This window comes from Vitis riparia, chromosome 17, assembly GCF_004353265.1.
Source record: "Vitis riparia cultivar Riparia Gloire de Montpellier isolate 1030 chromosome 17, EGFV_Vit.rip_1.0, whole genome shotgun sequence".
Classification (NCBI taxonomy): Eukaryota; Viridiplantae; Streptophyta; class Magnoliopsida; order Vitales; family Vitaceae; genus Vitis; species Vitis riparia.
The window spans coordinates 19,460,210-19,482,213 of NC_048447.1; the positions used below are offsets into that span (position 1 = coordinate 19,460,210).

Consider the following 22,004-nt stretch of genomic DNA (forward strand, 5'->3'; position numbering starts at 1 on the left):
GAGTGAAAAAGCTTATGAATCTTTGGATGATCTGTGGACCACTTCAGGTATGGTTTCTTTGGGTATTTCTTATTGATTCTCCCTCATTATCATTGGTCTTTATCATCTCATCCTGCTACTTGAGCATCGTTAGTTTATTTTGTTGCGCATTGAGCTGTGTTGGATCCGGATTTACTTTCATGTTTGCCCAAGTTTTGGTTCTTCCCTGCATTCCTCTGTTCCGGGTACCTATCACCTTACCCCCTTCATCATCTCCTCAACAAGTCCAATATCCACCACCACCCACCCACCAATATCGACAACCATGGGGATTTTAGGAAAATCGAGTCTAGAACAGCTCCACTCCTTCCATTCTCAAGGGTTTCTTGTGATTGAATTGTTTTCAAGCCCTGAAGAGATTGATGTCGTGAGAAGGAGAATGGACTAATTGCTTGACGGCTTTGACTGCTCCACTGCTGCCTCCATCTTCTCTACCAAAAGGCAGCAAAAATTGACTGATGATTACTTCTATGAGAGTGCCGAGAAGATTTCATTTTATTTGAGGAGAAAGCATTTTGGTGTGTTGCTGGAAAATATGAAAGGTTCAAATGTTGTTTTTGATGTGGCTGGGGAAAAGTTTTCATGCGTATAAGTTGGTATTAGATGCTCGGTCCCTTGTATTTCAAATTGATTTTTTTTTTTGTTAGATTTTAGTGGAGGAAAATGATTGCAATTGGAGGGAGTGATGGGAAGCATTACGTCGGGGGGAGACCTAATGTGGTTAAAAGACATAAGTAATCTTCAAAATTCTAATTTCTCTCAAATTTAATCTCCAAGAATTCCAATCCTTAAATTTAACTCCCAAGACTCCGATTTTCAAGTAATCTTCGGGACTCTAATTTTCAAATAAATCTCAAAAATCCAGTTTTCTCTCAAACAATTTTAATTCCGCTCTGGTTTTCAAATAATCTTTTTTTTTTTTCTTTTGTTTTTTTTAATAAGCATGAATGAATTTTTCATAATTCCAAAATAATGAAATTTGTGATATTAATTTATGCAAAATAAATCGGGCTTTGATAGGGCCCAACATATGTGATTTTATGATTGATTGATTCATTCATTTAATTTGATTGCTATACATGATTGATTCATTCTGTTATGTGATATGCACATGATTACTCTAAGTGTGTTTACTAACCTTTGCTTCGCATGAAATAAATCAGTTCACAACTCAGGTACGTTCTTTACCTCTTATATTCATTCGGTTATTCTGTTGTGATTTTCATTCAGTATTTCATTGATTTACTTATTAATTGTCGTACTTGCCTCATTTTATTAGTAGAGACTCATCTTTAAGGACTTAAAGGGGTGTTAAGTAACCTGACCCTGAACCCGATCTGGTTTTTTTTTTAAGACCACATTTTCCAAAATAAGGAGTCACATTTAACGTTTTATTTCTTATTTTGTTTTCCTTAAAAATAATAATAAAACAAAAATAAGTGGTCAAAAAATAAAAATAAATCATTTTTCAAATAAAAATCGAGCTGGCCATCGAGCGGAAGTACATGATAAAAAATGCGGGGTCCATATTTATATTTGATTTTATTTTATATTTTCCTTAGCAAGCCAAAACATAAGAAAATAAATTTCCTTCCGATTTTTTCATTTTTCTTTAGTACTTCCCAAAAACTAATCATAAAGAGAAAATGGAAGAAAAAAAAAAGAAAAAGAAAATAAACCTAACATGAAAGAAAATAAAAAATTGGATTAAAGTTAATAAATTATTATTTCATATATTTTTTTGTTTAAAGAGATAAGCTGAGATAATATCCATATTAAAAAAATATATACATTTTCAACTAATTTTAATTATATTTAATTTTTTATGATAATCATTTTTTCATATTTTCTCAAAACCACAAATACTTTAAGGGTTTTTTTTTTCACTCACTAATTTCTATATATTTCAAATTTTTATAAAAATGAAAAAAATAAGCATATGTATAAAATTCAAGTAATTTTTTAAAAATAAGTTTATACTTTTATATAGTTTTAGTTTTTTTATAGAGGAGTTGTTATTAATGCTTGTTTTTAAAAAATAGAAAATGAGAAAAAAAAATTTAATTATTTTTTTTTTTCAATTTTTGCATATAGAAGAGGTATGATATGATATGGGAGTTTATCGCATTATTTAAATTATTAATATTTTAATTATATTTTCTATATCCCAATAATATATATATATTTTTTAATGTTACAAAACCGGGAAAACATCTTGCATATATCACGTGCATAACACGTGGCTCACAAGTGGTAGTATATAATACCCATTGTTCGCCGCTCAACCACACGATAACGCGTATCAGAAAGTTGGAGGCGGTTTCTTTTGCGCGTCTCCTACTCTTCGTGGCGGTTTCGCTCTTCGATCGGTCTTCGGTGAGTGTTCTTCTTCATCTCGTGATTTTCCTGGGGAGAAGAATCAGTGCGGTATACGGTTCTAGGGCTTTGTTTTTTCGATACTCGATTCTTTGGTTCTCGATAAATTTTCCCTTTTTCTTGTTGGGTTGTCGATTTTTAGGGTTAGGGTTAGGGTTTTTCCTCCCAATTCTTGGCCTTTTGATTACATGGCGGCTGGAAGAGTCGGTGTTTCCAGGAGGAATGATTTTTACAAGTACTCCAAAAAGGAACATGATTATCATAGAAACCCTAATCGTGGTGTGGAGTTGAGTCGAGATCGCGATCGGGGCGTTACGGGTAGGAATGGGTTCGATTCGTTGTCGAGGGTGAGCGGTGATGTTGGTGGTCGTCGTAATGTGTTCCGTGTTAGGATCGGTGAAAAAGAGCTTGGTAAGTTATCCTCTGGGCGTAAAATTGGATCTCAGATGGTGGATAGTGAGACTTCTGAGGTTGATAATGGGGTTAAGATGAACTGTGATAGAAAGAGGAAGTTTTCGCCTATTGTGTGGAACGCGGAGAAGGAAGTGAGGATTTCGTCAAAGAATGGGGTTGTATCTATGAGCACTGCGTTGTCTCAGCCTAAATTGTTGGGTGAAGTTGTTTCAGATGAGGTTGTTGCGGTGCACGGTGATGCTGATCGGATTCAGTGCTTGCAGTCTTCTATTATAGAGTCCCATGTGGTGAGCGGCTCTGCTGAAACTGCTGTTGTGGAGCCTCCTGCATGTTTGTCTTCTCTGATGCCTGGTCAGCGCTGTGGGAGGAGTGGTGAAGAAGTGGAGCAGCTGGAGGAGGAAGTTGTTTGTTCCTGGAATATCGCCACATCTAGGTGGGCATCTGAAAGTGATTCTCCAAGAGAAAAATGTTTCTCTGATAATGGAAATATGCCCAAGCGAAGTAAAATGAGTTCTCCTATGGATTCACCTTCAAGAACTCTATTAGATGGAAAGGCATCCAGTCCTGAGAGTGGGGAGTTTCAAAGAGAAGACTCAGAAGGAGATAGGGCTGAATCTTCTGTAACCGATGAAGTTGGTATTTTCATAGGGCGTGCTGGTGGAGAAGAATGTTCTGGAAATGAATTAGACAACAATGATTGTATGGAAATCAATGACGGTGAGGATGAGACTCGTGTTGATTATCAGTCGGGCTTGGATTCTGAGGATGGTAATGAGGTTCATCTTCCGGTAGAGTCGCTGCCTCCCCCACAAAGGAGTGTAAACATGCTTCAGGAATGTAGAAGTGTGTTTGAATATGATAGGCTCAATAAAATAAACGAAGGTGCATATGGTGTAGTGTATAGAGCCAGGGACAAAAAAACGGGGGAAATCGTGGCATTGAAGAAAATGAAAATGAAGATAGCAGAAACAGATGGTTTCCCTATGACAGCTTTGAGGGAAATAAACATTCTCTTGTCTTTTCATCACCCCTCGATTGTGGATGTTAAAGAAGTTGTTATGGATGACTTTGGTACTGTTTACATGGTTATGGAGTACATGGAACATGACCTTAAGCGGCTGATTGAATTGAAGAAACGGTCTTTCTCTTTAAGTGAAGTTAAAGGCATGATGCTGCAGCTGTTGGAGGGTGTCCAGCATCTTCATCATAATTGGGTGCTACACAGGGATTTGAAGACATCAAATCTTCTTTTGAACGACAATGGTGAGTTGAAAATCTGTGACTTTGGGTTGTCTCGCCAGTATGCAAGCCCATCTAAACCATATACTCAGTTGGTGGTCACTCTATGGTACAGGTGAGTTGCACTCTTATATTGACAGTTCTTGTGTTGCCCTTACTTTGCACATTAACAATGTACTTGCAACAAATATTCACTGTCCACTTGGCTTGTATAGGCAAGTTTTAGTTATTTACATACTGATTATGGATCAGATTTAAGCTTGTATGTTAGTTAAGTTGTGTTTGGTAGTGATTCTAAAAAACGTTTTTAGTCTAACTAACACTTAAATGTTAAAAAATTTAAAAATACTTCTTAAAATCACTGCCGAAGGGGCTCTTAAACTTGTAGGTTAAGTATTCTGTCTTTTTGTCACCCATCAAAAAATGAAAAAGAACTTTTTTTGTTACCTATTTGTCATTAGTTTCAGCGAGCTTTAAGTAATTGTTTGATGTTATCTTTGCAGGGCTCCTGAACTTCTGCTGGGAACAAAACAATACTCAACGGCGATTGACATGTGGTCTGTGGGTTGTATAATGGCTGAACTTTTAGCGAAAGAGCCACTATTCCAAGGGAAAACTGAATTGGATCAGCTTGACAAGGTAATTATTGTGTTATATTTGGTGAGTTTGTTTTCTCATTCATTCCTTCTGTCTGTCCAGTGAAACATTTCATTAAATTTTTGCAGATTTTTAAGATTCTTGGAACACCCAATAAAACAATTTGGCCAGGGGTTTCCAATTTGCCTGGATTCAAAGCCAACTTTGTCAAGCAACCGTAAGTGTCTCCCTAGTTACAATCCTCAGATAGGTTATGCTGCTTTTCTATCTTATTATTCTCCATATAAGCTATTTTTTGTCCAAGATTCCAGCTTTTGCTAAACCTCGTGTGGCTTCCTGGATTAGAATGGAGTGGTTTAGTTGGTATATGTTCACAGTTTTAGTAACTGTTCTATTTTTATTTTCAGGTATAATCTGTTGAGGAAGAAATTTCCAGCTACATCTTTCACTGGATTTCCAGTTCTCTCTGATTCAGGGTTTGACCTGTTGAGCAAACTTCTAACGTACGACCCTGAGAAGGTAAGTCATTATCCTCTATTGAGTTTTAATTGGAATCTGAAATTACCTCTGTTTTTTAAAATTTTAGGGTTTGTTGAATTTATCGATGTATTCCCTTGCTTGTGCAGCGAATAACCGCAGAAGCTGCATTGGACCATGACTGGTTTCATGAGGTACCCCTTCCCAAATGTGAAGGTTTCATGCCTTTTTTCCCTGCTCAACATGCTCAGGACAGGTAGATTAAGCAGATAACTAGGAGCATCAATGAACATGAGATAATCTTACAAGTTACAACAATGATCCCATCATAGCTTCTCTTCAAATTCTGTGTATGTAATTACTAGGCATCTGCAGAGAATAATTGACAGCTTGCATCCCTATAGAAGAGCCATGAAGCAAGAATTTGCTGCAAGGGTCGCTGACTCTGGTGGTTTGTTCTTAAGAGATGGAAATGGTGGATGATCATCTGTTCATATCCTTCACATATTATTTGTTTACAGATAAGCAATTTTGAGGTGAGATACTGACATTGTGTACCAAGTTGTGAAAACTTTTATTGAGGAATTGATATTTTGGCAGACACAAATGCGATGTGTTGCAGAAATTAGCATCATGTCAGCAAGATTGATTTAAGGATGGTTTTGTCCCTGGCTATGTAATTGTTTGATGGTCCCTTGTGCTTGAATCTCAAGGTGGGGCTGAATGATCTTTACACTCTCTTTTTCCTTTTTATATTTGGTCAGTTACAGTTGAAACTTATGTAAATATTTCATTCTAAAGATGCTTTTATACTAGCTATAAAGTTTGAAATGTTATGGATTTATTTCCCTGCCTTGCTCTACGGTTCCTTTAAATGTTTGCACTTTGCTTGCAAGAAATTACTGGTATAAGTCAATGACAAAGTGGAGGGAGCGTTCTTGGCGTTTCATACCTGGACAACAGATAACATTACATCTGTAAGTTGTTTTACTGATATGATATTTGTACCATGTCAACAAATATCAGGATTTTGTCTTCATGATGGATTCTTTTCTATTACAATCAAGGTGATGACCATAGGTCCATTCTTCCTGGTTTTCTGCTGAAACATATGCAAGTGACGGCACATCTTGCTGCATCCTCACATTGTGGAGTTGCAAGGGAAGTTTTATCTTTGAATTATATTCATTTGCTTATTTATTTATGTTCACTTGTGATGCTTCAACTGGTACTTTTTGTGATTATTGTCAACATCTTTTCTAATCAGTTAAAGATAGAATTAAGCAGATTGACCTATCATAAAAAGATGGTAACAAGTAAAATCAAAATGAGATGCAATTGCCTCAACCTCACCCTGAACCCCCAAGGAGGAAACCTTTATAAATATGTCAGCAATTTGAGTGAATAGACATGGTGGTGCCAGGATAACGTTCCAAATTGACTTGTATTAGATTTGATATCTTTAAAAAGGTGGTTGGTGGTGTTGCTACTTGTCTCAAATAGATGTTTTGTATTTATGCGGTTCCACTTTGTTTTATTTATTTAGGGGAAAGGCTGTACCAAAACTTTGCCTATGCATATTCATAAATTGATTTGATTTTGTCCTGGTTCATGGGTATAATACTTTCATACCTGTCAAATTCCTGCTTAGGTTAACATTGCCCTTTGTACATAGCATTTTCTAGTTTGGTGTTTGACAGAACTTTGTGAAGGCAAATGACGGGAGGACTTGTTCTAGCATTACAGTTGTAAGTTATTTCAGGTTCAGAAGTCTTACACAACGTTCTTAAAATTTGATCAGCATCTTCTTTTCTGTTTATTTATTGGTTTTGGCTGGTGCTGCCTGCCCATGTAAGGTCCAAGTTCTCAACCATTCCTTCATAGTAACAAAATTATCATGCGTTTGAAGCAATGGAGGTTGGCAAGCACTCGGCTTGCTCAATGTGATCACTTGTAAGGTTTCCCCTTTTATGCACATCTTCAATTGCACTAGTTTCCCCTGGTGCTTATTATGCATTGGATCTCATACTTGGATTGAAGGTACAAAACCCATTGCCTGCATGCTATAATTATCAAATACTCGATTATTTTATTACTTGAGATCTCTGTTGATATTTTTGCCATCTAAACATTACTAAATAACCTAAATCTGCGTCAACTCCCTAAAAATGATGGCAAATCAATACTAGGCAATGGGTTTTGAATGATTTTTAGGAATAATTGAATGATTTTTGGTGTCTCTGTGTTCATGTGTCTTTGTCTCCACTTAACCTGTGTGATTGAATTTAACGAGTACAGAAAAGGGAGTGGATGATCTCCGATTTTACTTTTTCTTCCAACTTCCTGAATTTGTTATTATCTCGGAGCTTTGATATTCAGCTTGAGGGTGATGATGCCAAAAAGAATAAAGCAGGCAGAAAGAATGATAGTGATGGATGACAGGGCATGTAGAATGTCCCAGTGCTATTTTGATATTATCTTTTTGTGCAAGTGTTGAAACAAGTACTTGAAAGTTCTACCGAAGGCTAATCTAAAATCTAAGATGTGTTTTATGAAATTTTGGTGACAGTGAGGTCCAAATTATTAGTTATCAAATGGAAAGGGTGTGGCTTTTTATTTTTATTTTTTATTATTGTCATTATTTACTGATGGTTTAGATTTTAACGGTATATCTAATTTTCAATAAAATAAAATCAGATTGATTGTCATGCTGAGATGTTAAATAGTCACTTCTTGCGCAGTGGGTTTTGTATTGCGTGTACATTGCCAAAATGCCCGTAGAGAAGTGCCTTTTTGAAATGAGGGCTGCTGAGGATATAATGCAGTGATGCAAAAATATTCCTTCTGAACGGAATGGTGAAATTTCAAAAATTGTATAATAGGTTGGTTGTGATTCCATATCTAAGGAGTCATGAAGTTTACGTTAGGGCACTATATGTACGACACTATAATGGCAATGTTCATTCTTAATATTTCATTATGGGAAACATTTAATTATCCGCCTAAAAAGGTTTCCTACAGCTGCACAAATCACTAATTAGTTGGATGATTCTTGAAGGCAAGGATAATGCAAATTGATATAATTTATAGTGCATTTAGCAGTGATTTAGAGCCTGTTTGGTAGTGATTTTAGAAAATATTTTTAATAATTTTAATATTTAAAATTTTTTATCATTAAAGTGTTAAAAGGATTATAAACGTTTTTTAAAATCATTTTGAAGTGTGAAGTGTTTTTAATTTTTTTTAATATTTTAAAAATAAAAATTTTATTTTTCTAAGTGTCAGACTTGGTAAAAACACTTGGAATTGCATTTTTAATGACACTGCCTAAACTAAATGTTACAAAACCTTATTTGATCCTAAAAAAATAATTAATGTGATGCTAGGTTCCTCAAATTTCAATGTCTTCAATGTCGTGAGGCAAACAGAAAGGCAGATGTGTAGACGCTTAGCTTACATGTGTAGTTGATGCTATTTTTGCCCCGTCCTAAGTATGCCCCGCCTGAGGGCCTGAGGGGTTGTTTCAACAAATCAAGTGGTAGTATAAGTTATGGTCTTCCCGAGTACAAAGAGAACCAGCGAGAGCTCAACGAATAAGATTGTGATGATGAGTGCCCGGTCAACTATCCATCCAAAAACAGTGAACCCCCCAGGGTTTGATTGCAGATAAGAAACTGCAAGGCCAAAACCACCTTTTAAGTAATCCAGGTAGCAAATCTAATCCTAGTATAAAGAAAAATTGTTACAAAAACATGGATATGCATATATAAGAGATTAAAGGTATAAAAGAATTAGATAATAAAATAATAAGATTAAGGTATAAATCGATATAAAATAATGCAATGATCTATGAAATGGAAAACAATGAGATCTGCGTTGGAACCATCTTATTGGTGGTGCCTCTTGATTTACATCATAGAAGTATCATTCCATATGACAGTTGGATTATATATATATGTATTCCTACTTCTGTGCCAGAAACTATACTTGTACCATACAATTGAGTTATTCCACATCACTCCAAAGTCTTTGTCCAAACTATTTGCAAAGGAGAAACTAGTCGCCATGTGGGATATGGGCAATTGAAGATCATACTCAAATCAAACATAATAAAATGGGAATACTCTTCTATTGATATTCATCAGGAAAAACGCTCAAAAGAAGACAAATTAATGAAGAAAACAGTTGGTATTGGGGTATACATACCGAAGGCTTGTCTCTTTTGGTACGTGGCCATATAAGAAACCAATTGTGTGTTTACAGGCAAGGGCACATCAATTGATTCCAAATCACTTTCTGAGTAGTTTATAGGTAATGAGCCCAGTGCTTGTGAAGCCTCCATGTTTCCCCGGCTGTTTAAAGTTCCCAACTGAGAAGCCTCATTAGAATTGCATGTAACTAACGCATGCCATCTGCTGCCAACTGATGAAATACCTCGGGCTCTATGTGAAATCTTTGTAGCTCCATGCAAGCACAGAATTATACCAACAACCTGAACAATAGAGGAGACCTGCCATGTGGCAAATGATTATAAATTATCAGTGCCGATATTCAGTTTAAGCATTTAGAGGAGCACGCACAGAATAACCATTGGTGTGAATAATATTGTGAGCAAAAGCTCCATAGGTTTCAAACCCCGCAGTAGGCCTCATATCTCAGCCATCTAAATGAAATAGAAAAACATTTCTATGTAGAGATTCTGGCGTTGTTTGGACAATGTTCTTGAAAACAGTTTTTTTGTTATTGAAATTTGAAAACTGTTTTTAAGAATTGTTCTCCAAAACTTTTTTTGAGAGCTTCTATTGAAAAAACATTCCCAGTCAGGCCTTTATAGTTTGAGATCCTTCTACATTATATGAAGAAACTTAAAACTTTATACTTACAACAAAATCACTTCCATTGACGAAATTGATGATCCCGCGGTTCCCTGTTGTCTGGAATAGAGCCACAAACTGACTGGCTGTGACAACCAAGAACTCCAGAAGAAGAAATATCCGAAATCTGTGACTTATCTTCGATAAATGGTGAGTTAAAACTATGTGCTCCTCAATATATACCAAAATATCTAAATCCCTTTCTAAAAGCTTCCCATAATTCTCATAGTGTATCACTTGTAAGTTGCAAACCAAATTGAACAAAGCACAAGCTGAGAAATAGATTATAGTTGAATAAGACCATGACACAATCAAAGCAAACAAAATCGCAGCAGATTGCCACCATGAATTTTGATGAGCATATATAATCCGAATGATCTCGCGGATAGTCTTCACAAGGAGGCAAGGTAGTATCCAGATCACCAGCAACTGGAAAAACCCCTGAACAAATAGAATTCCAGGATCAAACTTCTTATAATTGGTATAATTTACCTCGGAAGAAAAAGGCGTTCAAAATAAGAAGCAGAATATTTAACAATTCTGGCTCCCCAAACTCACGAATCTTCGTAAACTCCAAATTTGCTGAAGTGATACAAGTAAAAACTTGTCTAAAAGTAGATTGAAATTGAAAAGCAGATGACATTGGCCTATATATATATATATATATACCATATTCAAATCACTACTTTAGTTTTTTTAGCTTTTTTCCCCTTCATTTTCGAAATTAGAGCTAAATCACATCACTGTGTGTGTTCCTCTTTCGATTAACATCTGTTTCTCAGTATGCATTAAAAAATCAAAGTTAAAAAAAAATAAAGAAGAAGAAGTCAAAAAACAGTCACGGAAAGGGAAAAGTGGAAAATATTAAAAAAGAATCTTCAGTACCGCCCGCCTTCTTGAGAAGATAATATCATAATACTGATACTTCCAAGCGTCCAAGAAAAGAAAGGAATAATAAAATAGAATAAAAAGAATTTTACAGAGACAAAGAAGAGTTGTGTGTATCTACTCACACGGACTCTCTGCACGTACTCCTCGCGGAACTGGATCAGACGGCCATGGTAGCGATCCACGAAGAGAAATTTCCGCACACCGTACTTGCGGAGATTGTGAGAAATGCACAAAAGAGAAATAGCAGCAACGACGACCTCAGAAACCAAAATATCAAGCTCGAACCTCTTGATCTGGTACTTCTCGCAGTTGGAGCAGTTGGAGAGCTCGATACAGAGAAGCGGAGTGACGACTCCGACAACGATAAATGAGAGAGAAGAGAGGGCGAAGCTCAGCAGAGAATACTGGCAGAAGCCGAAGACTCTGAGGAATGTCTCCAGCTGCCGAAGAGCTTCATCTATGGTTCTGTCTCCGTCGCCGTCTCCATCGCCTTCGTCATGCCTTGGTTGTTGCGGAGATGAATCAAGGAGAGAGGTTCGAGAAGATGATCCCTCTGTTGTTGTTTGAAGAACTTCCATGAAAAAGAGAGGCGAGGGGAGAGAAAGTAAAGGAAAGGAAAGGAAAAGGAGAAGCGGCGTTTTTCTTAATGAAGAGGGAGAGGGAGAGGGAGTTATCGTGTGAGGCAGAGAGTAGGAGAACGTGAGTGGGACCCATGTTTCTGTGGACGTGGATGGCGTGATGCGGAGCGTCTCATTTTAATATAATAGTTCCGCAGGTGTTCATCTGTCAGATGCATAATACTTGCTGACCCGTTTATTTATGGAAAAGTTGACAAGACGAAACAAATATAGAAGGACGATTTGAATTTAGAATGTAAAACATTTTTGCAAAACAAGAAAACATTTTCAAAAATTAAAAAACACTTCTAACTTAGCTAAAAAATACAAGTAGTTTTATAAAAATTATTTAAACTACACAAATAAACACCTTCAAAAACCTAGTAATAAAATTAAGAAAAATTTTCAGAAGTCCTAGGAAACATCTGAAGATTTTTGAGAAAGCGAGAAGTGAGACAAAGTGATGATATGACACCGGGGGTATGATGGTCTACCTAGGTAGTTTGGATCGGTTGTTGAGGTCCGTGGCCCTGACAGGTGGGACTTTAGGGAAAAAAAAATGATGCACCAAAGGCCTTGAAAATGGACCTTTGACCCAAAATAGTACATTTTAAAAAAATAATTTAAATATAAACTTATTTTCAAAATAATGTCTAGTATATATTATATATGTATCATATAAATTGTTATGTCATAAAATCATAATTGATAATTACGATTTTATTTTTCTAAAATAGATAAAAACCGTAGTCATTGATTTTTAACCATTTTAAAAAAAATAAAATCGTAATTATCAATTATGATTTTATGACATGATAGCTTATATGGCACAGACGCATTAAATTGGGTGTTATTTAGGAAACAAGTTTAATTTTTGAAATTTTTTTAAAATATACTATTTTTGGTCAAAGCTCTTGAAAATGAGAGGTTGTGAGGTCATTTTTTGTCTGCAAATTGTCAAGCTCTCTCCATACATATATACATATAGAGATAAAAAGTGATTAGGATTTTAGCATTTAGCAATTGACAGTTAGTTAATGGGATATTATGGTAAAGAATAGTATTTACCAACATTGTAAATTAGGTAGGAATGTTAGGTGTTCATCGTTTTCCGTAGTTAGGTAACTTAATTTCAATGTAGGCTTACTTTTTTTGGTCTGATGAGGTTTCCCACAAAGAATGTTGAAGACTCGCCTGTCAGCCATAGCTTCATTCCTCAATCCCAATACATTAACTTCCAAATAAAGCTCCCAAACACTTAAGCTAGTTTGAAAAAAGACGCAATACTGCTCTGGTACCACAGTGATTAATCACTACTCGACTTAATTTCTTTTTGACTAATCAATAAACTCAACTTTATAAGCATTGAAAGTTGATGCATTCAGGCCAATCATGTCATGCCTCGTAGTTGTAGGTCATATCAGGACGGTGTTTGGTTTTTTTTTTACTTAATTTTAAATAGGATTAAAGAGTTTAATAATATTAAATATTAAATTATTTATTTTTTTAATATTTTATTTTTAAGGTTAAATATACTTTATCTTTTTAATGTTTTATATTTTATTTTTTTCTATTCAAAACTCAACACTTCCTCTTTTAAATTTGTTAAAAAAATAACATTTTATCCTTTAAATTTATAAAAAAAAAGTTGATAAATAGCATGTTAAGTTAAAAAAAAAAAAAGACAAAAAAATATTTTTTTTTTCAAGTTCAAAGTTGTCATGGGTTTAAAAATTTTCACTTCAAGACTACTAATTTAAAATTAATTCTACCAAATTCAAACTAATATTCGAATCAAAGAGTGAAAAAGAATAATTTATTTTATAATTTTATGAAAGTTTTGTAATTACGAGGTTGATCGTTACTCTCTAATAAATTCATGGAAAATAACACTTTTTAAATTCATGCATATTATTATATATATATATATATATATAATTTTATTTAAATATAAAAAAACATAAAAATGTTAAATAAATAAAAAAACGAACATTTCTTATTTTAGAGTAACGAGTTTATCATCTTTATTTAATTTTAAAAATATCTTTGATAATTAAAGGTTGTTTTAATGAATAATTATTTATGTTAAATTAGTAACTAATGATTTATCTAAAATTATAAAATATTTTATTTTTGTATTTTGTAAAATAATTATTTTGCTTGATAACCCATAAGAATTCATAAAAACCTTAATTATCCGGGAGCTCGGCATGAGTTGGGAATTCCTAATCCAACGTTGGGTTGGGTTTGAAAACCTCCTAATTCATCCAAGTTGTAACCCTAATTGTTAGGCATGTGAATGAGCTGGATTGGCTCGAACTCAAACATTCAAACCTCTTGGTATAGGTTCAGGCCGTCCCGATCAGGACTCAAGCGGGCATTCGACCCGGGTTAGGCTTGGGCCAGGCTGGACTTTGGCCCAAAAAGCTTTGGACAGGCTCCATAAAAAAATTGCAAGATCACTTCATTATCATTTCCACTGTATCCATCACATTCCATATTAAAACATGTTTGTAATAAGGCAATTCTACAATCATTTTAGACAATAATTTGAATTAATGAAAAGAAAAACACAGAATTGAATGGGTAGCAGCAAGCCTTTAAATCATGTTCAAAGGACATCTGGCAAATGACAGCAGCCACAGAAACAATTTATCAAACTGTACTAATGTTCTCAAAATCCAAACCATAATCCTTCTTATTGTTATTGGTTCAATAATACGAAGAGAATCAATTTCTGACCTTCAGAGATGGACCAGAGTGCTCACTTCTACATCTCTGAAATCTTGTACACAGTCTCAATTGCTCCCAAAACTGTTTGAGTGTGTCTCACATCAATGAATTAAACCCTGAAAGCTGACAAAGAATCAAACTAAAAGAACTCAAGAAGGTTGATAATCGATGAATCACGTAGCTGAAAATGGTTTTAATCAACACAATTCCGCGACTTCCTAAAGCTATAGGTAGTATACAAAACAATTATAATAACTGTATTATGGTTATAGGATACATGAGGGCCTGGGGTGAGGAAACTCAGACAGGTATATTGGGAAATAGAAAATTTTTATTTTGAGGCCATTTGGTTCAGTTGTGATTTCAATATGCCGGTGATGGCTTCCATGCCAGAGTAAGATGAAAATATTTTGGGCATGTTTACTTCTTGCTCTTTGCTCCCACTCTGATTGAATAGATAAATGGATCATAGTCTAGGTTTAGAGAGCGCATGATTGACCAGTTCTCTTCGTAAGATCTTTCCTGCAGGAGATTTTGGAATGGAGTTGACAAAAGCTACGCGTCGTATCTTCTTGTATGGAGCAACCTGCAAGCAGAAATGCATCAATATAGCATAAGAGCAACAAAGAAAACAAAATCAAACTGCATCTCAAGATAAAAATGTTCAATAACATTGTGATACAAAAGCAACCTATTAGTACAAATGCAGGGATGTTTAATTTGATAGGATCCTCCTAAATACATTATGTACTTGGTTTATAGACAAGTCAGCTGTCAAATGAAGGCCTGCCTATTCATCAATCCATAATTTCCTCCCATATCAGTAGAAAAAGGAAAATTGCAAAAGTAGTATATAGATTATTTCTTTTCGTTATTTTTTCCTTTCTTTTCAGATGATTCAACTGGAGCTAAAGAACCAGTTAAATGATCCAGGTAGGTAGGAGTACACTTCATCTTGAGAATATGCACAGATTCAATGAAAACTATTTAATTGAGTCTGTTTCAGGACAGACAAAAATAACAACTTTGCCTTCGGTATTTTTCGAATTCACACCATATGAACACACCCACAAGCCTAAACTAGTCATTTGCAGTTCAGTCTGGGGGAGAAAGCCCAGGATGAAAAAAAGGAATTTGGAACAAAGTAACTGGGATCAGGAAAGGCAGCTGATGAGGATTAAGGAGACTGGTGTGCACCAAATTCTGGGTAAACCATCTATCTATAATGCAAATTCTATTTATTCTCTCATATGGTATGTATCATGTGAAGAAATATTATTATTATGATACATAACTAGCATCACATTAGTCATTATGCCGTTCTGTGTGGAAGAGACCAAGATATGAATGTACATTATCTAGTGATAATTTGGATAAATTGCTAACAGAACACACTCCCATGTATGAATGTATAATATTTAAAAACATCAATGAAGTTTTTCATAGGTATACAGAAGTGAGCATGCCTGTTTTGCAATGAATTCCATAACTTGAGCCTCAGTGATGCTGCTTCCCGGTTTTCTCACCACAAAGGCCATTGGTATCTGTCCTGCTTCTTCATCAGGATACCTGCATTTATGTAATGGAGAAGGATAATAGTAAGAATGGAAACACCATCAGAACTAAAATTGCAAGGGCATGCTACTTTACTATATGTTCCTTGAAATAAAATACGTTTCCACCCTGTCAGTGGGACTCAAGCAATTGATGTCATTTTAAACCCTACTGCTAATGAATAGAAGCACTTCAACATAGGGAAAAAATGTTAGTTCCAGAACCACACTTTTATTATCTTTTCCAATAATCCCCTTCCTCTTTCTCATATTTCTCCATATCAGAACTGCTATAGGCATTATTAGAGTCCAGTAGAGAAAATCTTTGTTATCAGTTTATGTTTGTTTTCCAATTGTCTGTTGTAAGTAGCAAAAATATTGGGGCTTTCTTCACTAGGCATTTGAAATTTGAATTAAAGTAGCTAATTAACATCTCCTCTCTATTTTGGTGCTCAACAAGAAAGAAGGAAGTTGAAAACATGACATATCTGATCATACACTTCAATTTTCTATATTACCTGAATGTTTCTACAAAGGAAAAACATTCTGAAACCCATGAAACCTAGGAATTACTATTTGTAAAATCAAGAATGAGGAGTAGAACTGGTTATATTAATCCAACAAAATTTGACTTTTGAAGCATTTTGGACCCGACATACACCTGTGCAAATGTGATTTGCTACACCCAGACAGAAGATGGTAGTAAGAGATACATACGGGATTACAGCAGCATCAGCAATTTCTGGATTGGATTGCAGTAAATGTTCCAACTCAGCAGGAGGAACCTGCAATTTTTTCTTGACTTTGAGTTAAAAAGGCAAAGAAATGACACCTGAAACATGTGTCTGCTAGGAGTCCGATAAACCTATTAAAGTAATTCAATCACCTGATATGCCTTGTATTTGATCAATTCCTTTAACCTATCAACAATGAATAGGAATCCATCAGAGTCAAAGTAACAAAGATCACCAGTTTTTAACCAGCCCTCTTGATCCAAGGTTGCAGCAGTTGCCTCATCATCTCCTACATAACCTGCACTTACACCATCATTCTTCTTGTTAAGCAGGAAGCATTGTAATGGTTTTGAGAAGGCTGAAGTTAAATTGCAAGTAATTAGAAGTAGTGATAGCAAAAATCCAACCCTCAATGGGTGGCTTTGAGATGTAATAAAAATGAATGCAATGAATGAAAATGAAGGGCCATTTCGGTGGCAATCAGAAGGAAAATAGCTTTTCAATTTCATAAGATTCCAAACCTTTAGTTCTAACATTTACAGAGCATACTTGAAGGAAGGAAAAAGCATAAATGAAGCCAAGTGTGCAACTTGCAACATTCAGTAACAAAAAGCTCAAGGTAAGATAAGTTGCTCCTCTATGCATGGCTCTATTCACTTGTACTGAAGAAAGTTGTTTAAAATGGCTCAGGCATATACGACACAGACAAAAATTCACCAGTAAGCATTAGAGATTCCATTCAAGTTGGGGCTGCTGCAGGGATAAAACAGGAAGTGAAGGTGACTGATGTCTTATGGTGTGGTAGGAGATATTGTGCCAGACACCTATAGCTTAAGGAGGGATAAGCAGGGAAAAAGACATACAGTCTATGGTATGGTATAATGGAGATATTGCCCTAGACACAGCTGAGTAGTGAAATAATATCCAGATAGCTGAAACCAAGTAGTTCACACAAGCTGACTTATGCATGTAAATGTAAGAATGGAGAAAAATATGTGTGGCAAAAATTGTGAACATGAAAGTCAAGTTTCAAAACAGAATGTCAGAAAGTCCACAAAAAGATGGACAAATCTCAGCAAATTTCTTCAGAAATGATATTCACCTTTAAGTGAATCTGCCTAAGGAAAGGCTGATGAGCTTAATTGGACAGGATGACCAAGGCATGGGCTTCCATTACATTCACAGTGGGCAAGGGGAGATCAAAGGCATGGAGAAAAGAATGACAGAGACCAACTCAGAGGAGCTAGCTTGAATAATGAGAAATTATTCCCTTATTGCTATGCTCTCAACAGTATCTCATGGAAAAGCTAACCAAGAGCAAAGGAAACAAGTATCACTCACAAAGCAAGGCAGTTGAGGGGATAGCATATGTTTAGGATTCAAATCTGATATACACAAACTTCATGAGCTATCACAATAAAAGCAGAATATATTCCTATGTATAATGCCACAGAACTCATAAATAAATAAATAAATTCAGAAATTTTAAACATCATGGGCTTCACAATCTAGTATAGGAGTTCGATATATCCTTTGTATAGTGCCACTGTCTATCTCCATGTAATTAAAATGTTTAACATGCATTATCATTATCACATATAGAGAAAGGAACAATTCTTTGCACAAATATGCACCACCTTTCATGATTGTTGGACCACGCAACCACAGCTCCCCTTGCTGGCCAGGTGGTAAGGCCTCTCCAGTTTTAGGATCAACTATCTTGGCTTCCATATCATGCATTAGGCGACCAACAGATCCATGCCGCTTAGTCTCATCAAGGTCTGCCATCCCTGCTGCCCCTCCCCCACTTTCAGTCAAACCATATCCCTAAGACATATAACAATAAAGTAGATTCACATTCAACAACCCATAATAATATACATGAAGCTGCCAAAATGTTTAACGAGATTAAGAGCCTCCAATCTGCATAAATAAAGTAGCTATACACACACTATGACAGCTTTCACAATGCTGTATAGGATATATAGCTATCCTATTTCTAAATAATATTTATACAGAAACACTTCCAATCCATTTAGCAGTAATCTAGAAAGTAATTTTAACTCAAAAAGTGTTTTTGAAAAAAATTAGGTGTTTGACCAAATTTAGAATATATTTCTCAGTGATTTTAAAAAATGTTTTTAGTATTTATAACATATCAAATTTTTTATCTATTAGAAAGTTAGAAACATTTTTTAAAATTACTTTCAAGTACTTATAATATTTTTTAAAAAACACTTTTAATACCTAATTCTCTTAAAATCATTTTCAAATAAAATATTTTTAGTAAAAATATTTTTACTATCAAACATTCTCTATATTTGATAAAGATTGTGATTTTAGGAAGTCTTTTCAATTTTTCAATAAACCATCCTGTAATATAATAATCTAATTTCCTTAGAAATAAATAGTAAGAAATCACTTACCCAACCATTTCTAAGACATTAAAATTATCATTTAATTTTTGGAGCTATTATCCTGCAGTGGCAGCCATGAGTACGTGAGGGGTCCATTAGACAGTAAGATTGTCGGCCCACATGAGTCAGGGGCCCATTAAAGTTTCTCACCTGTACCATCTGTACATTGGGGAATCGTGCGGAGAACCGCTCGGAAACCTCCTTTCCCAGCGGCGCCCCGCCGGATCCAAGCAACTGAAGCGAGCTAAGGTCGTACTTGCCGACGAGCTCCGACTTTGCGAGCGCCACCACAAGGGGCGGCGACACCGGCATATACGTGATTCGGTACTTCTCTACGGCCTTCAACATATTCTCGAAATCAAACCTCTCCATCAGAACCAAGGTCTCCGCCAACGAGACTGCCCTCACAAGCATGAAAAATCCGAACACGTGAAATAGCGGCAACGTGAACAGCGACACTGGGCGCGGCGCATCCTCCTCTTTCTCTAGCCGGTTATGGTGGAATCCAGCGATAAGCGTGATCAGGTTCCGGTGAGTCAACAACACTCCCTTCACTCGTCCCGTGGTCCCGGACGAATAGAGAATCGCGGCCGGGTCAGACTGACTCACCTCCACTCGTTTACCATAACCTGCCCCATTCTCTGTCATCATAGAGTCGAACTCCAGCGAATCAACAAGCACCGTGCCGAGCCGCAGGCTCGGCAGCTTGTGAGCAGTTTTCGAAGAAGCGAATGCAATCGCAGGTTTGCAGAGGTGAATCTGGTGAGAAACTTCGGAGTCGGAGCCGAGCGGATTGGTGGGAGAAATGGTGACGCCGAGAGAGAGGAGAGAAAAGTAGATAACAGGGATTTTGAGAGAAGGAGGGCAGAGAATGAAAGCAGTATCGCCTTTGGAAAGGCCGGTGATGCGCTGAAGAGAGGTGGCCAAGGATTGGACTTGCCGGAGGAACTGAGAATACGAGAGGCGGTAGTTGGAGGAAGCGTCGATAAGAACGTTGGTGGTTTCGAGCGGCGAGTCAGGGGCGGAGCGGAGGAGGGAGATGACGTACTCGGCGAGGGAAAGAGGGCGGTGCTCTGGCGGAAAAGGTACCGGAGGTCGGAGGCTATGGAAGGTCTTGGTTGCAGGGCAGAACCCGCTCTTCGGATCGATCCAGTGGTTCCCATTCATTTCCGCCATTGCAAGCCACTGGCGCTCAGAGAGTCGAGATCACTGATGAGAGCTGGGACCTGAGGCCTTCTTCGATTTTGGCTGAGCATTGATTGGATTGTCGAATGTCCCTCTTACCATTTTTGTAACCTTCCTTCTCACGTGTGAAGACTGAAGATTATATATAAAGATATTTTCTGCTTTCCATCTAGCATGCTAATTTTGCTCCTATGGTAAATGATGATTAAATTAAAGCAACAAAAATCACCGGCCGAGTCCGAAACATGGGGCGGGGAATAGAAAATATTTGTTTCGCAAGGGAAATATGTCTTCAAGCTCAATGTTGAAGCCTTTTTTTACCTTTAAATTTGATTTAGTGGCTTAATGGCTTGGTAGAAATTTGATTTTTCGCTCGCCTAATAACAAAAATAAGAGAGCCGTTTACAATGATTTTATGAAAGGTTTTTTTGTTTTTTTTTTTAACTTTAAAATTTTTTAATAGGAGATATTTGATAAATTAATTTAATGGTTTAAAATAACTTAATAATGTAATTTATATCAATCTAAATTTAAATATATATATATATATAATTTAAATAAATTTGAAATTAATTATTTTGATTTAATATTTAAAATGATTTTTAATTTTTAATTATAATATTAAATTTATGTAATAATTGAAATTAAGTTATTAAAATCACTTTTAAATTAATTTATCAAATACCTTCTAGATAAAACAGTGATATATATAATTATAAGTAAAAGAATAAAATAAAATATTTTTATATAGTAATCTAAATTGTGAACTTTGAAGTATGTGATTAAATATAAACCATCCATTAAAAACCTACATTGAAAATTGGTATCCATCTATTTTTTGATACAACATTGAAAATCAGATACTCATATATTGAAACATGATTTTAGGTATAAAACAAAACCCCTTGAAAGATCATATGTATTTTAGAGTAGGATTGATTATGATTTTAATTCAAATACACCTTTTTAAAAAAATGTTATAATAAACTAAATTAATTTTTTTTAAGTAATCACACTAAAATAATTTTTAAAATTTTATCAAACATTAATTTAAATAAGTTACACTTATAGTTCTCCTTATACCACTCGTAACCCTATTCTTACTTAATTTTTTTCAATAACTTTTTTATTACTACTTATTAGGTGTAGAAAAATAAGTTATAAATAGAAAATGAAAAAAAAAGGCATTTCAAATAATAAGTTACACTTTATTTATTTATTTACACTAAAAAAAATGGATTAATTAATGAAAGTATAAAAAACTTGTAAAAATAAATTTTTTCATTTTTTAACTTGAAGAATAATATAATTTTAACATAAATACCCTTTAACACTTTCATTATTTACACATGTATTTAAAAAAAAATATTTTTGTAAAAAAAAATGTAAAAACATTTTTTTTGTTCAAAATAAGTATTTTTTTGGATTAAAAAAAGAGAGTGAAATATTAGATTTGTAATTTTATGTTTATTTTATTTCTTTTAATCAATTATCCCCAAAAAAGAGAGTCACCTGAATGAGGTAAATATTTTGATAACAACTTCTGATCTTATACTCATTTTATATTTTCTAGAACGATTTGATATAAAACATGTGAAAATGATGTAGAGGGAGCAAAAATGGTTGCACTTTTTTTGAATTTCAGGCACTTTTCGATTACCAAATTCAAAAAACACATGATCATCTCCTTTTTAAAAGCATTCATAGGACTTGGCTGGCTTTGAATGTGTAAACTTGCTTAAAGTTTAGCCGCCAAATCATTCATGCACTCAGATTGACATTTCCCACCTAATGGACCAAGAAAAGTATTAGAGCTTTAAATATCCAAAAGGGATCGATTGAGATGTTTTTCTTTTTT

General features: G+C 35.1%; 3 protein-coding genes across 9 annotated transcripts; 1 reads left to right on the forward strand and 2 right to left on the reverse strand.

Moving 5' to 3' along the window:
• The first annotated feature begins 2,331 nt into the window (after positions 1-2,331).
• Positions 2,332-7,764, forward strand: LOC117903959 (cyclin-dependent kinase G-2-like). 7 transcript variants are annotated; one of them, XR_004649549.1, is made up of 7 exons: positions 2,332-4,183; positions 4,572-4,707; positions 4,794-4,882; positions 5,073-5,184; positions 5,292-5,398; positions 5,508-6,890; positions 6,999-7,764. XR_004649549.1 is itself a non-coding variant. In XM_034816473.1 (6 exons), the coding sequence occupies exons 1-6, from the start codon at positions 2,604-2,606 to the stop codon at positions 5,623-5,625; spliced, it is 2,142 nt and encodes a 713-aa protein (XP_034672364.1). In that variant the 5' UTR covers positions 2,332-2,603; the 3' UTR covers positions 5,626-7,764. The 7 variants fall into 7 exon arrangements, 4 of the variants coding, with proteins under 4 accessions (XP_034672364.1, XP_034672365.1, XP_034672367.1 ...); XR_004649547.1 differs by having other exon boundaries at positions 5,508-6,119; positions 6,210-7,764; XR_004649548.1 differs by having other exon boundaries at positions 5,508-5,855; positions 6,039-7,764.
• A 665-nt stretch (positions 7,765-8,429) lies between these two features.
• Positions 8,430-11,535, reverse strand: LOC117904000. The gene is made up of 4 exons (XM_034816532.1): positions 11,030-11,535; positions 10,026-10,457; positions 9,349-9,652; positions 8,430-8,816 (listed from the first exon to the last, which is right to left on the reverse strand). The coding sequence occupies exons 1-4, from the start codon at positions 11,483-11,485 to the stop codon at positions 8,674-8,676; spliced, it is 1,335 nt and encodes a 444-aa protein (XP_034672423.1). The 5' UTR covers positions 11,486-11,535; the 3' UTR covers positions 8,430-8,673.
• A 2,525-nt stretch (positions 11,536-14,060) lies between these two features.
• On the reverse strand, positions 14,061-20,267 carry LOC117904859 (4-coumarate--CoA ligase-like 9). The gene is made up of 6 exons (XM_034817649.1): positions 19,112-20,267; positions 18,182-18,371; positions 16,697-16,842; positions 16,528-16,595; positions 15,724-15,826; positions 14,061-14,843 (listed from the first exon to the last, which is right to left on the reverse strand). Exons 1-6 carry the CDS (start codon positions 20,135-20,137, stop codon positions 14,724-14,726), a joined length of 1,653 nt encoding a protein of 550 aa, XP_034673540.1. The 5' UTR covers positions 20,138-20,267; the 3' UTR covers positions 14,061-14,723.
• Positions 20,268-22,004: the final 1,737 nt, after the last annotated feature.